Below are 13,981 nucleotides of genomic sequence, written 5' to 3' on the forward strand. Positions count from 1 at the left end.
AAACAGTTTCCACAGATTGAATGTAAAGAAACAAACTCACTTTTTAGGAAATGGAGAGAGAAAACAGGGAACTGTGGACCAGCCTAAACTTAGTAATATGAAGAATTATGAAAACTGTTATTAAGAAAGTAACAGGGCACTTAGATGAAATTAGATTAATTTATTGTTTTATACACCAGGGTGCATTTAAATTCCTTTTTCACATGAAGTATACATGGTAATGGTAGATACTACAATAAATACAGAATTTTTGACCCAGGGTAGGGGAATCAAATCAAAAACCAGAGTTTTGAGGTGAAACGGGAAAGACCCGAGGGGCAACCTCCTCCCTCAGAGGATGGTGGATAAATGGAACAAACTGCTGGAAGAGGTATCCGAGGCATGTGCTATAACAGCATTTATAAAACATTTGGACAGGTACATGGATAAGAATGGTGCAGAGGAATATGGGCCAAACTCGAACAAATGGAACTAGCCTGGATAGGATATCTTGGCCAGCATCGATGATTTGGACCGAAGGACTGTATGACTCCGACAACAGTAGTGTTATTACCAATCTTAATGATCAAGTTGGTGCTGTACTTGGCCACACAGTCATAGATGTACAGGGAGTAGAGCACAGGACTGAGCGTACAACCTTGATGAGTATCAATGTTGCAGGTCAGAATAGGAAAAATGTTATGTACAGTTTTATCAGATAATCTGTTTCATTTATTATTGTCATGTTTACTGAGGTACAATGAAAAGCTTTTGTTTGCGTCCTATCCAGTCAAAGAAAAGACTAGACATGAATACAATCAAGCCATCCACAATGCACAGATAAGGATAAAGGTACACCATTTAGTGCAGGATATAATATTGAACTATTTTTAAATCTGATTTATCAGACATCAAAGGTTTCCTGGGAGGTCAGGTCCGTACTCGAGTTGATGAGAGGACTGTTCAGTTGTCTGATGACACCTGGGGAGAAACTTCCTGAATCTGGAGGTTTGTGTTTTCAGACTTCTATACATCTTGCCTGATGGGAGATGAGAGAGTGACTGGGGTGAGACTGGTCCTCGATTATATTTGCTGCCTTGCTGAGGCAGCATGAAGTGCAGATGGAGTCAAAGGAAAGGAGGTTGGTTTATGTGATGGTCAGGGCTACGTCCACAACTGTAATTTCTTATCTTGGATGGAACTGTTCTCAAGCCAGGCTGTGATGCATGCTACAAAATACTCTCCATGGCACATCTGTAGATTGGTGAGGGTTGCTGGGGGCATGCCAAATCTTCTAAGCCTTCTAAGGAACTATAGATGCTGATCTGGAAGTCCAGACGCTAGGTGCAGATGGAACCCTCAAGGCCAATATCCCGGAGTTTTGAGATGAGGTTATTTGGTATTATGGTGTTGAAGGCTGAGCTGTATCAATGAATAGCATCCTAATGCAGGTGTTCTAATTGTCAAGGTGGTCCAGAGCTGAGGGTAGTGCAAGAGGGATGGTGTTCTCCGTGGACATGTTCTTCCTATAATCAAATTGCAAGGAATCTAGATCGTCTGTCAATCTGGCGCAGATGTGTGTCATGATCAGTTTTAATTGATCACTTCAGTCTGGTCAGTGTTAGAACTACTGGGTGGTAGTCATTGAGACGGGTCACATATTTTCCTTGGGCGCTGGAATTCTGGAGGTTTCCTTGAATCAGTTGTGGACAGTGGACTGTTGAACTTGGAGAATGAAGATGATGGCGAAGACTGGCCTGTAGATTGACACAAGACTCCATCCGGACCTACCTCTTTCCGAGAATTTACCATTTTGAAAGCAGATCTGACTTCTGCCACAGCGATGTATAGGACAGAGCCAGTGCAGAGTGGGCAAATGTCATGGTTGACCTTCATTTGACTGTGTAGAACAGGCATAAAAGTCATTGAGTTCGTCTGGTAAAGACACATAGTTTCCAAAGATCAGCCCATGTTTTCGGCCCATGATGATATTCAGACACTGCCACATTTACCTGGCATCCATTTAGAATAAAAGAATGGTACAGCTCAAGAACAGGCTCTTCGGGTCACCCTCCATCAGTCTGAAGAAGGGTTTCGGCCCGAAACGTTGCCTATTTCCCTCGCTCCATAGATGCTGCTGCACCCGCTGAGTTTCTCTAGCATTTTTGTCTATCTTCGGATCACAATGTCTGTGCCGAACACTTATCTACCTGTACATAACCCATATCCCTCCATTCCTTACATATCCATATGCCAATCCATAGAAAATAGAAACAGAAAATAGGTGTAGGAGTAGGCCATTCGGCCCCTTGAGCCAGCACCACCATTCAATATGATCATGGCTGATCATCCAAAACCTATGCCATTCCTGCTTTTTCCCCCATATCCCTTGATTCTTTCGGCCCTAAGAGCTAAATCTAACTCTCTTTTGAAAACTCTTGAAATCCAAATGTTTTTTAAATGCCACTAATGTATCTGTTTCAACCAGTACCTCAAAGCATTTACCACACCAAAAATAAATTATCCTGCACATCTCTATTAAACTTTGTACGCCCCCCCCCATCGTGAAGTGCAGATGTAATCAATGGTGGGAAGTCTGGTCAATGTTATGGACTGGGCTACATCTACAACTCTCTATATTTTTTGGGAACCTTGGTTAGAACTAAAGAAGAATGCCGAATTTCCACAGTCTCCTCAGTAAGAGTAGAGCTGTGGGTGTGCCTTCTTGGCTGTTGCATCAATGTGGTTGGTCCACAACAGATCATTTATATTAATAATGGCAAGGAACATGAAGCACTCAACCATTTCCTCTTCAGCACTATTGATGCTGATTGGAGAATGTACTCCGTCCGGCTTACAAACGTCAATAATTAGTTCATTCGTCCTACATTGAGGGAGAAGTTATTGTCCTGCCGTTATGTCGCTAAGTTCTTTATCTCCTTTCTATACCCTCTTGTCGTGGTTTGGCCCACCACAGTGCTGTCACCTGCAAACTTGCAGATGGAATTGGAGCCAAATTTGACTGTATAGTCCTATGACTGAAAACGCATCCTTGTGGGGTAGCTGTGTGGAGAATTATTGTGGAGGAGGTGTCACCAATCCTCACTGAGGTCTGTGGATCAGGAAGTCGAGAATCCACTGGCAGAGGCATGGGGGCGGCCATACTGATTCACAGCAGGTATGAAAGAGAGGGAGCAGAACTTGCAGGAAGAGTTACATTTAACAACGTCAACCAGCATGAGAACGGAAGGAAAGTTGGGTGATTGACTGTCTCATGTGAATTAGGGGAGCTGAAACAGGATGATATGTAGAGGGCATGCGGGGAGATAGAACTAAAGAAGAAGCAGTTGTAATGTTGGTGGTATTAGAGGGAGACAATAGATGTTGTCTTAGTAAGCAACAGAATGAAGTGAAGTAACACAATGTAGACTGGTTGGTCTCAATCTGAACGATTTGCTTTAAGATTGTTATTGGATATGTGGATGAATGAGAAGGATTTAAGACTAGTGGAGAAATAAAAGGTGGGATCATTTTTGAATGCTATGATGATTTGGAATAATCATTTGATAATGGTTAACTTAATTGTATTATTTTGGGGACAAGAGTGTGATACTGTTGACTATGTCTGGAATGGCAAGGGTGACAAAAAGTTGATATTATTGGACACTAAAATATCGTAGCTGGCAATCAGGGTTGGCTGTGCACTGTGGCAAGTGCAGGTTTTAAGGTTAGATGATTGACAATTTGAAAGGTTTAAGTGAATTGAAATGCTTCCTTGTCAGTGCTCTTTTTTACCTCTGACCAACCTTTCAATTTCTGTCCAGAGCTCCAGGATTTGGCTATCAAATGTTGTATATCTATACTCCCGTGAAATGCCTTGAGATATTTTGATAAGTTTGAATTGCTACATAATTATAAGTTGCTCTTGTTGCTAAGGATTTGCTCCTTTTCTTTCTTTTCCGTTACTCTACACCTAAATGGTAATCTGATAGCTGAAAATATCACTGAGTTCTTAGTAAGTTCATGTTGTACTATTATCTGTTGCAGCACCTGAACAAAATCTGGTTTTATTGCAGAGCAGCTTTCCGCAGTCCATTTTATATACTAAGCAAATTTTACAATATAATGCTTTACTTATTATTTTTACTAAATGGAGGTCCAGATTTTCTTCTTGCTTATTTTAGTAATAGTTAATGCAAGATCTTTGCTTGAATTGAGATATTACCACTAAAAGCATTAAAGGATAATAAATAATTCCTGGGAATGATTAATATTTTAATGGATAAAATTCAGACTAGAAAATTAGCATTTGTGCTGCAGGAGTCGTGCAAGTGAAATCTGGATCTTCTCTTTTGGCACTGTGTTGCATTTTTAAGCTTATTTGCCAAATGAAGACACTTCTGTTGAATTTAAACGGTACAGACTAAGGAGCTTAGTCAGAGCAGAGCCATTAAGTTTTAAAATCCAATGTCAAATTGTTAAATTCATTTTCCACTCAAATAAGGGTGCTTTTCATTTATATGTATTCATTCATATAGTTGGATTGAGTGGAGAGAAATTTGGACTTCCATATTTATGATGAGAAAATTAATTGCATTTTATGTTCAGCAATAGACTAATATTTTCTTCGGCACAACCTGAATGTAAAATTCTGCTATTGTCTAAGCTATTCATAGTCTTATCTAAAAGATGCATTCCTCTCTATTCTTTTGTACATTGTAATTTTATGCAGTGCCATATACGTTGCTGAAAAGCCAAATTTATCCTGTTAAAATTATATGTCGATTTGCAAATCAAATGCACAATAACTCACCAACTGACTATCCACTGATATATTTGCTCGTCCATCCTCATCAACCCATTTGCAGCCTTTGACACAGTTGATCAGGCCCCTTTTCTGCATCTTACTGCGTTAATATGTTCTTATCTGGTTCTCATGTATGCAGCCATATCTGGGAATCGCCTGCAACAATTTCATTTCCTACTACTGTGCACTTTCTGACATCATGCAAAATCTTTCCTTGGTTCCAGTGCTTATTTCTCATCAATATGTAGCCCCTCAGTGAAAAGATCAGAACATATATAAACTGATAGCATTCAGTCTCAATTTACTATCTTTCTCCAGATTCCCAAAGTGCATCTGTTTCTCATGTTGATTATAGCATTGTCCAGTTTTGGATGAATAGAGATTTCTTCCAATTAAATATTGGATGATCTAATTCCATTCATCTGCCCATGCATTGTCTTGAAGCCGAACATATCCATTCATAAGGCCATAAAGAATAGTAGAATCAGGCCATTCGGCCCATCAAGTCTACTCCGCCATTTAATCTTGGCTGATCAATCTTTCCCTCCTGAACCCATTCTCTTACCTTCTCCCCATAACCTCTGACACCTGTACGAATCAAGAACCTATCTGTATCTGCCTTAAAAATATCCACTGACGACCTCCACAGCCTTCTGTGGTGAAGAATTCCACAGATTCACCATCCTTTGACTAAAGAAATTTCTCCTCATCACTTTCCTAAAAGAACGTCCTTTAATTCTGAGGCAATGGCTTCTAGTCATACTCTCCCACTAGTGGGAACATCCTCTCCACATCCTCTCTATCCAAGCCTTTCACTATTTTGTATGTTTCAAGAGGTCCTCGCTCATTCTTCTAAACTCCAGCGGGTACAGGCCCAGTGCGACAAACACTCATCATCGGTTAACCCACTCATTCCTGGGATCATTCTAGTAAATCCCCACTGGACCCTCTCCAGAACCAGCACATCGTTCCTCAGATATGGTGCCCAAAATTGCTCCCAATATTCCAAATGCAGCCTTACTAGCGCCTCAACATTACATCCCTGTTTTGTATACAAGCCCCTTTGAAATAAATGCTAGCATTGAGTTTGCCTTCTTTACTACCAATTCGACTTGCAAATTAACTTTTCGAGAACCCTGCTCCAGCACTGCCAAGTCCCTTTGCACCTCCGTTTCTGGATACTCACCCCATTGTCGACAACCTCATTGTCCCATCTCAACCTCATTCCGCCTTCCGCAGGGACCCCTCCCTTCATAACTCCTTGATTTACTCATTCCTTCCCACCCAAACCACCCCCTTCCCAGGTAATTTTCCCTGCAACCCCAGGAGACGTAACACCTGTCCCTATACCCCCTTCCTAGCCACCATCCAAGGACCGCAGCAGTCCTTCCGGGTGAGCAGTGCTCTTCCTCATCCATGGCATCCTGTGTTCGTGATGTGACTCCTGTACATCGGCTAGACCAAGCATAGACTCAGCGTCCTGCTGGATCTCCCAGTTACTAACCACTTTAACTCCCTTTCCCATTCCCATGCTGATCTTTCTGTCCTGGGCTTCCATCATTGTCAGAGTGAGGCCACATGCAAACTGGAGGAACAGAACTTCATATTACTTCAATGGTATGAGCATTGAATTCTTCAATTTTAGGTGATGTAACCATCCCCCACCTGGACTACCATTAATCTTCCCCCGTCTCTACCTCCCCAGGTACTTTCCTCCCTCTTGCTTTGCAACGCCTCAAACCTGGCTCACACCCACTATTCTTATCACTGACCTTTGTTCCAACAATCTGCCTGTCAAAAACAACCCTCACCAATGTAGACCATTACCTGCCATGCTGTCCTGACTTCTCCCCTCTTCAGTTTTTTTCTCCCGTCCGCCCGTCCCCCGCAAATAGTCTGAAGAAGGGTATTACCCCGAATCATCATCTATCCATGTTCTCCAATGATGTTGTCTGACCTGCTGAGTTACCCCAGCACTGTGAATCCTCTCCAATAGTTTCCCTACCACTGACATGAGTCCTACTGGCCTATAATTCCCTGGATTCTTCCTACTTCCGTTAAACAGAAAAACAACATTAGCTACTTTCCAGTCCTCCAGGACTCGCTAATGGCTAGGGAAGCTGCCAAATTTATTGTCAAGTTTCAAGCAAACTCCTCTCCTGCCTCTCTCAATAACCTGGGATAAATCCCATCAAGCAAGGCCTGAGGATTTATTCACCAGAGCCCCAACACCTTGTTAATCTTGAATGTTCGTATTCTCCACACTGATCTCATTGTCCTCTATACCCTTCTCAGTTAAAATAGAAGCAAAATAACTTGTTTAGTACTTTGTCTACATCTCCTGACAGCAAGCACAAATTCCCTCCTTTAACCTTGAATGATCCTACCTTCTCCATGGTTACCCTCTGGTTTTCAATGTAGAAATAACAAAAATTGGCATTTTCTTTAATCTGAGGAATGAGAAGGGTAAATAAACATTACACATTATTCATTTAATCTGGTATATGCATCACATCGGTGTAATTGTGATATAAATAATCTCAATAACTAGATTCACTGTTAATACTACGATTGCTTTGAAAAGTGAGTCTCCCTGTCAAACAAGGCACAGTGGAAGGACTGGATGATTTAAATGGCCTCTCAGAAGAAGTGCTTGAGCATTTGCTATTAATCTTGCTACTAAATGAGAGCAATCCAATTAAATAATGACCAAATGCTGTACACAGTAGTAATTGAACACAGGAATTGTGCCTGTGTTCACAGAAAACCATCCATATCCTGAATTTTTGAAACACAAACGCCCTTTTCCCATTGAATCTCATGTTTAAGAGGCGATGCATTCCTAGGGTTTTTCTCTCATATTAAGCCATTTTACCGGCATTGACAAAGTAACCTACTGCCTTTATTTTACAGCTGTGGCCAACAGACTCTGGAGATGGACACACATTCGTGAATTAGGAAAGGATTCGGGAAAGAGACTGAGATTTGAGGATCAGGGTTCATAGGCGTTAGGTGGTATTGGGGGGGGGAGGTAGCTAATGAGTCAAAGCGTGGTGACTTAATGGAAGTAAAATAAAGAGATCACTTTAAGGTGCAGACATGGTGACAGCATCTTTGCACAAAGCAGCATGTCAGAAAATGCTTTGCAGCAAAAGAGGGGAGCCTTAATCTTCATGACCAGCTCCTTAAAAGTAATTCCCTGATGTGTTTGCATGTCCGCAGCCTGGAGAGGGATTATTTTCAGGTGTGTGTAGCCTGTGTTGCTAAGAGTGCAGATCTTGTTGGCAGAGAAATGTTACATGCATGGTTATGTGAGCAGACTGTGGGGGTGGGGTCACCACTGCAGAAACTGCAGCCTGAATTAATGGATCATTTTCTACTGACGTAGGGAATTCCTACCATTGTCTCTCCATGTATACAGACAAAGGCAATTCAACCACTTTATAACTAAAATATCTCCACTGAAATCTGCAACATTAATGCTTTGCATCAGTCATAATTTGTCCTTTTGAATTCATACATGGTACATATGTATACATGTGTGTCGATCATTGACTGCTAGGTTATAGTAAAACATTCGGGGAGCCATTGTACTCGGGTTTTAATGCATTCGCAAAAGAATTGTTCAAAGGAAAATATCAGTTTGGAAGGTAAATATCCACTTTTATTGCAGTTGAAATGTTCACTGTAAGTCTTTATGAACCAAAGAATAATCTTAAAATAGTTTTAGAAACACAAAAGACACAGAATTTTGAATTAAAACAGTGCAGAAACAAAGCCACGATAGGTCTGTCAGCATGTGGTTAGATAAAAGTCACGTTAATGTGTCATGTGACAACTCTTCAAAAACGTTTTTGATTTTTAATTGAGCTGGTATGGAATATTTTCTTATCTATGACCAACTATAGTTTATTTAGAATTCAAAGATTTTTTTGCCATATTTGAGGGTAATCAGACGTGTTTTGGTACCGTTTACTTTGCAAAATTCATATGCATATTTTTTTAATAATCTGCTATTGATTTGATGAAAAGCCAAAACATGTCTTGCAGTTCAGCTTTAAGGTGCTTATGTTTTGTATTTGGTGGCTGTGTCTGGTTTTACTTCCAAATTTATGCAAGTAATTGAGATTTTTTTTTGTGTGGGTGGTCAGCAAGCTCAACGTTTAATGCCATTTTTTAATTCCCCTTGAGAATGTGGTGATATGCTGTCTTCCTCCATTGCTGGCCCTTGCTTTGATGATACTTTTGTAGTTCTGCTTAGTAAGGAGTAACCAGGATTTTGATTGAAATGATGAAAGAATAGCAATAAATGTCCAAACCAAAATAAGGGGTTGGCCATTTAGAACAAAGATCAGAAGTAATTTCGTCACCCAGTGGGTGGCGAATTTTTGGAATTCTCTCTAAGAAAGCCAAACAGGCTCAGTTGTTTAGTAGATCAATAGATTTTTAAATATTAAGGGAATTGGCAGATGTGGAATTAGTGCTGGAAAATGGCTCTGAGTTAAAAGGTCGGCCATGATCTTATTGAATGCAGAACAACCACACCAAACCAAGTGACCGGTGCTTTTTTGTGTTATGTTTGTCTTGGAATGGTACTTGCAGAAGAATGCCTTGTCATTCTTGTTGGTTGATGCTACTGGTTTGGGAGATGCTGTGAATCTTGATTAGTTTCTGTGGTTTATTATGTAGGTGATATAACTGCAGCATCAATGCACCAATGGCAGTGAGAGCTTAAACTGTTGGATGAGGTATCAATGATGAGTGATCTTGAGTTATGTTGCGTATTGATGGAGATGCAGTCGTCCAGAGAAGTGATGAGCATCCCATCAACTAATTTCTGCCACTGTACCCAACCTCTGATCTGCATCTGTAGCCATGCTATTTGTAACATCCCTGTATTTAATTTTCCCACCTCCCCAGGATGTTGAAAATGGGGGTATTAGTGATATTAATCCTGTTAAATAAATTCTCTCTTGTTGAAGATGATCATTGCTTTGTGCTTAGAATGTATATACTGTTTCTTAACATGACTTTGAACGCACATGGGTAGGGACTGTTTTATTGTTTGAAGAGTTGCGCATATAGTGCTATCCTCTGAATACCTGACATTGTGATGAAGGATCCTTGATTGATGAAACAGCTGAGGATGATTGGCTGGATACATTGCCGAACCCAGGGTGAATACTTTGTGCGTTGGTCATTGGAGAGTTTGTTATGTCTTAATTTCAATTATTTCAATTTTTCTAGGCTTTCTTAAAGTTGTAGCTCAAAAGCAAAATACATCAGATGTTTGAAATTTGAAGTATAAATATTGTAGTTACTCAATAAGTCGGGTATCATATATGGAGAGAGAAATATGTATTTCAGGGTTAACTTTTCATCAGAACTGAGAAACGTTATAAAACAAAGAAATAAAACAAGTTTTAAGATGCTTAGAAAGCTGGTGAATGTTAGGAAATGGGAGAGGATAGAACACAAGGAAGTCTGTCATAGGAAGGCAAGAATGAAAACAAATACAAAAGGGGTGATATGTGGAAGACAAATGGGGGTGATAACGGTCAATCTCAAAAAGGTTGTAAATTGGAGAACCAGATTTACAAGAAGGGATGATGCATAGTGGGTCTGGAAGATTCTGATATCCCGGTTGGAAGACGAACAGTTGACTCTTACATTTGCATTGAGCTTTGTGGTACCAATACAGGAAGGAAGGACCAGCATGAGAACAGTGGAGAATAAAAGTGATTGCCAGTTGGAAATTTGGTATCATGCTTGTGGGTTGAAGGTGTTCACCAATCTATTTGAATGCTTAAGTGTTAGAAGTAAAATATTCTGTCTGGAAAATGCACTAGATGTCCTTCAGTTACATTGGAAAGTGGTATGGACAATGGAGTGAGTATATGGTGGAGATGACTGTAAATTACATCTTGCATGGGGTGGTGGGTATATGGACCAAACTGCCGCAGGAGGTAGTTGAGGTGGGTATTTTAAGAGATGGACAGATATATTGATGGGAAAGATTTAGAAGGATATGGGCTAAACGCAGGAAAAAGTGACTAGTTTAGATGAGCATTTTGTTTGGTGTAAGAAATTGGTACAAAGAGCCGGTTTCCTTGCTGTACGAGTCTTGACTGTCTCAAGTTTTCCACACTACTCATTTACTCTATCTTATCCCCCAATATGCTTGCGGTAGGCCTTCATCAAAGGCCAACATCAAAATTGTCACTAGCTGCTATGAAAAGAGGCAGTGTTGTTATCATGTGGCAAATCTGTCTCTGCCTTGCAAACATTAAAAAGCACTTTCTCAAATCGTCCTCTGAGCTAAGCTCCCAGACCAACCACCGGACCATTGTTTCTGAGACAGTCACTCAAAGTTGGAGAAGATCAGTTTGGAGGAACATTCCTATAGGAGAGTTATTAGCACTTGTGATTTTTGAAACTAGATTGGAAGAAAAAAGACTTGTTGAACCAACAGATGCGGTGAAGGATGAAGTGTGTCTGCAGCCAAGGACAACATTGGAAAACTTAAGTTGATACATTACAAATACAGTTATCAAATCATAAATTAAAGAATTCTTGACCAAGGAAACCTGTCAAATAATTATCTAATTTTTTTTTTTTTTTTTAACAGTTTGCATTTACATGCATACAGCCAGATGTATTTGGGAAAAATTAACAAAACACTGAATACCCTATTGTATGTCTGTGCTGGAAAATTCTCTAGCTACTGTTGCACCAGAGTATGTTGCTTCATAGTCCAGAAGTTGCATCAACTATACAAGAAAATAAATCAGATTCCTAATGAATTATGCTCGGACCAAATGGTTTTGTTTGTAGGAACAAACAAATAAGGATCTGTAAGAAGCAATTTTTATTCAAACAAAATTGGTGTGAAGCCAAATACTTCCCCATAATTAATCTGGAGCCATTGCAAATTTGTCTGAGATATTTATACTGACTTTTTTTATTTGTTCCTCTTGAGTTTTACTCACTGAATTCTTCTAGCAGTTTGATTTTTGCGCAAGAACACACAAGAAAATAGGAATGAGATTAGGTCTGCTGCCCCCTTTAGCTTGGCCTGCCATTCAACATGATTATGGATGATGTACCCAAGGCATTAACTGCTCTTATGTGTCAGGTCCCCTATTCGTTTATAATATGATCTACCTCCACTTTAAATGCCTCATAAAAGAATTCCAGAGATTCACTATCCCCTATGGGAAAAAATGTCCATGTGCCTTGGGTTTAAATGACTGGTGCCTCACCTTGTAACTTTGTCCCCTAATTCAAGACGGAACACTATTATGTTTGTTATATTTCAATAAGATTGCCCTTCATTCTTTGAAACTCCAAAACAAAGTACAGACCTAACCTATCTAACCTAGAAAATAGGTGCAGGAGTAAGCCATTTGGCCCTTCGAGCCAGCACCGCCATTCAATATGATCATGGCTGATCATCCAAAATCGGTACCCCGTTCCTGCTTTTTCCCCATATTCCTTGATTCCATTAGCCCTAATCTAACTCTCTTGAAAACATCCAGTGAATTGGCCTCCACTGCCTTCTGTGGCAGAGAATTCCACAGATTCACAACTCTCTGGGTGAAAAGGTTTTTCCTCATTTCAGTCCTAAGTTACTTCTTAAACTGTGACCCCTGGTTCTGGATTCCCCCAACAACGGGAACATTTTTCCTGCATCTAACCTGTCCAATCCTCTAAGAGTGTTATATGTTTCGATAAGATCCCCTCATCCTTCTAAATTCCAGTGAATACAAGCCCAGTCGACTCATTCTTTCATCATATGTCAGTCCCGCCATCCTGGGAATTAACCCAGTGCTCCCTCAATAACAAGAATATCCTTCCTCAAATTAGGAGACCAAAACTGCACACAATACTGCAGGTGCGGTCTCACCAGGGCCCTGTACAACTGCAGTAGGGCCTCCTTGCTCCTCAACTCAAATCCTCTCACAATGAAGGCCAACACGCCATTAGTTTTCTTCACTGCCTGCTGTACCTGCATGCTTACTTTTAGTGACTGATGTACAAGGACACCCAGGTCTAGTTGCACGTCCCTTTTTCCCAATCTGACACCATTCAGATAATAATTTGCCTTCCTGTTCTTGCCACCAAAGCGGATAACCTCACATTTATCCACATTATACTGCATCTGCTATGCATCTGCCCACTCACCCAACCTATCCAAGTGCAGCCTCATAGTATCCTCCTTGCAGCTCACACTGCCACCCAGCTTTGTGTCATCTGCAAACACGGAGATGTCGTATTTAATTCCCTCGTCTAAATCGTTAATATATATTGTAAATAACGGTCCCAGCACCAAGCCTTACGGCACCCCACTAGTCACTGCCTGCTATTCTGAAAAGGAACCGTTAATTCCTACTCTTTACTTCCTCTTTGCTATCTAGCCTCGCTTGATAGGACAATCCAGGATATAGGCCAGTGAAACTTTTTTTGGACTAATTCCATTGTTGCTATGGGCAATGGAACCAAAACTGGTTAGCCAGGTGTGGTCTCAGCTACATACACCCTGTATAATTATTTTTAAAACTTTCTAAACACCTCTCCTTGCCAGTAAAGTTCAATATCCTATTTGGCCTCATTAAGTACTTGCTGCAGTTAGAGCTTAATTTGATTTGTGAGATCATGAACTTTCTCCTGGCATGGAGAAAACAATTAACATTTAAAAAACAATTCAATGTCAAAAGTCTCTATGCTTTTGTGTGCTTTATTCTATTCCAATGTCTGGCAATTTGTCACTGGTCAAAGATAATTCTGTTTAAAATCAAATCCAGCCAAATATGTGCTGACCCTACCAATCAAAATCGGGCTTTTTTCATATCCAGATTTATTTGATGTTCTATCCTGTTTAGTTCTTTGTCTGTCCCAAGAATATGTAACCTCACAACTAAATTCTTAGACATGCTCTGGGGAAATCTACTGAAATTAAGTGAAAACCGGGGTCTGATATCTTCTCAAAGCTTGCCCTTGAATAAAGATCCCATTAAAAAGAAATTACACATACATATGTGACAACCAGTCAACTATGCATCCTACACATTCATAAAGCACACAGTGTTAAAATTAATATCTACATATTTTGATATTGGCATAATTCATTACGAATTTACATTGTGACATACCATCCATTTCATGTTACAACCAGTCTGACGAAGGGTTTCATGT

At 40.2% G+C, this 13,981-nt stretch overlaps 2 protein-coding genes across 3 annotated transcripts in view; one reads left to right on the plus strand and one right to left on the minus strand.

The window, feature by feature from the left end:
• The window catches only part of rimkla (ribosomal modification protein rimK-like family member A), a 46,511-nt gene that overhangs the window by 19,800 nt on the left and 12,730 nt on the right, over nucleotides 1-13,981 (plus strand). The gene's annotated exons all lie outside the window — the stretch shown is intronic.
• The window catches only part of zmynd12 (zinc finger, MYND-type containing 12), a 35,516-nt gene continuing 28,588 nt past the window's right edge, over nucleotides 7,054-13,981 (minus strand). Inside the window, exon 8 of the mRNA XM_055659108.1 lies at nucleotides 7,054-7,236. Within this exon, the coding sequence (XP_055515083.1) occupies nucleotides 7,078-7,236 (159 nt within the window). The 3' untranslated portion in view covers nucleotides 7,054-7,077. The remainder of the gene's footprint in view (nucleotides 7,237-13,981) is intronic.

This window comes from Leucoraja erinacea, chromosome 30 (genome assembly GCF_028641065.1).
Source record: "Leucoraja erinacea ecotype New England chromosome 30, Leri_hhj_1, whole genome shotgun sequence".
In the NCBI taxonomy this organism is placed as follows: Eukaryota; Metazoa; Chordata; class Chondrichthyes; order Rajiformes; family Rajidae; genus Leucoraja; species Leucoraja erinaceus.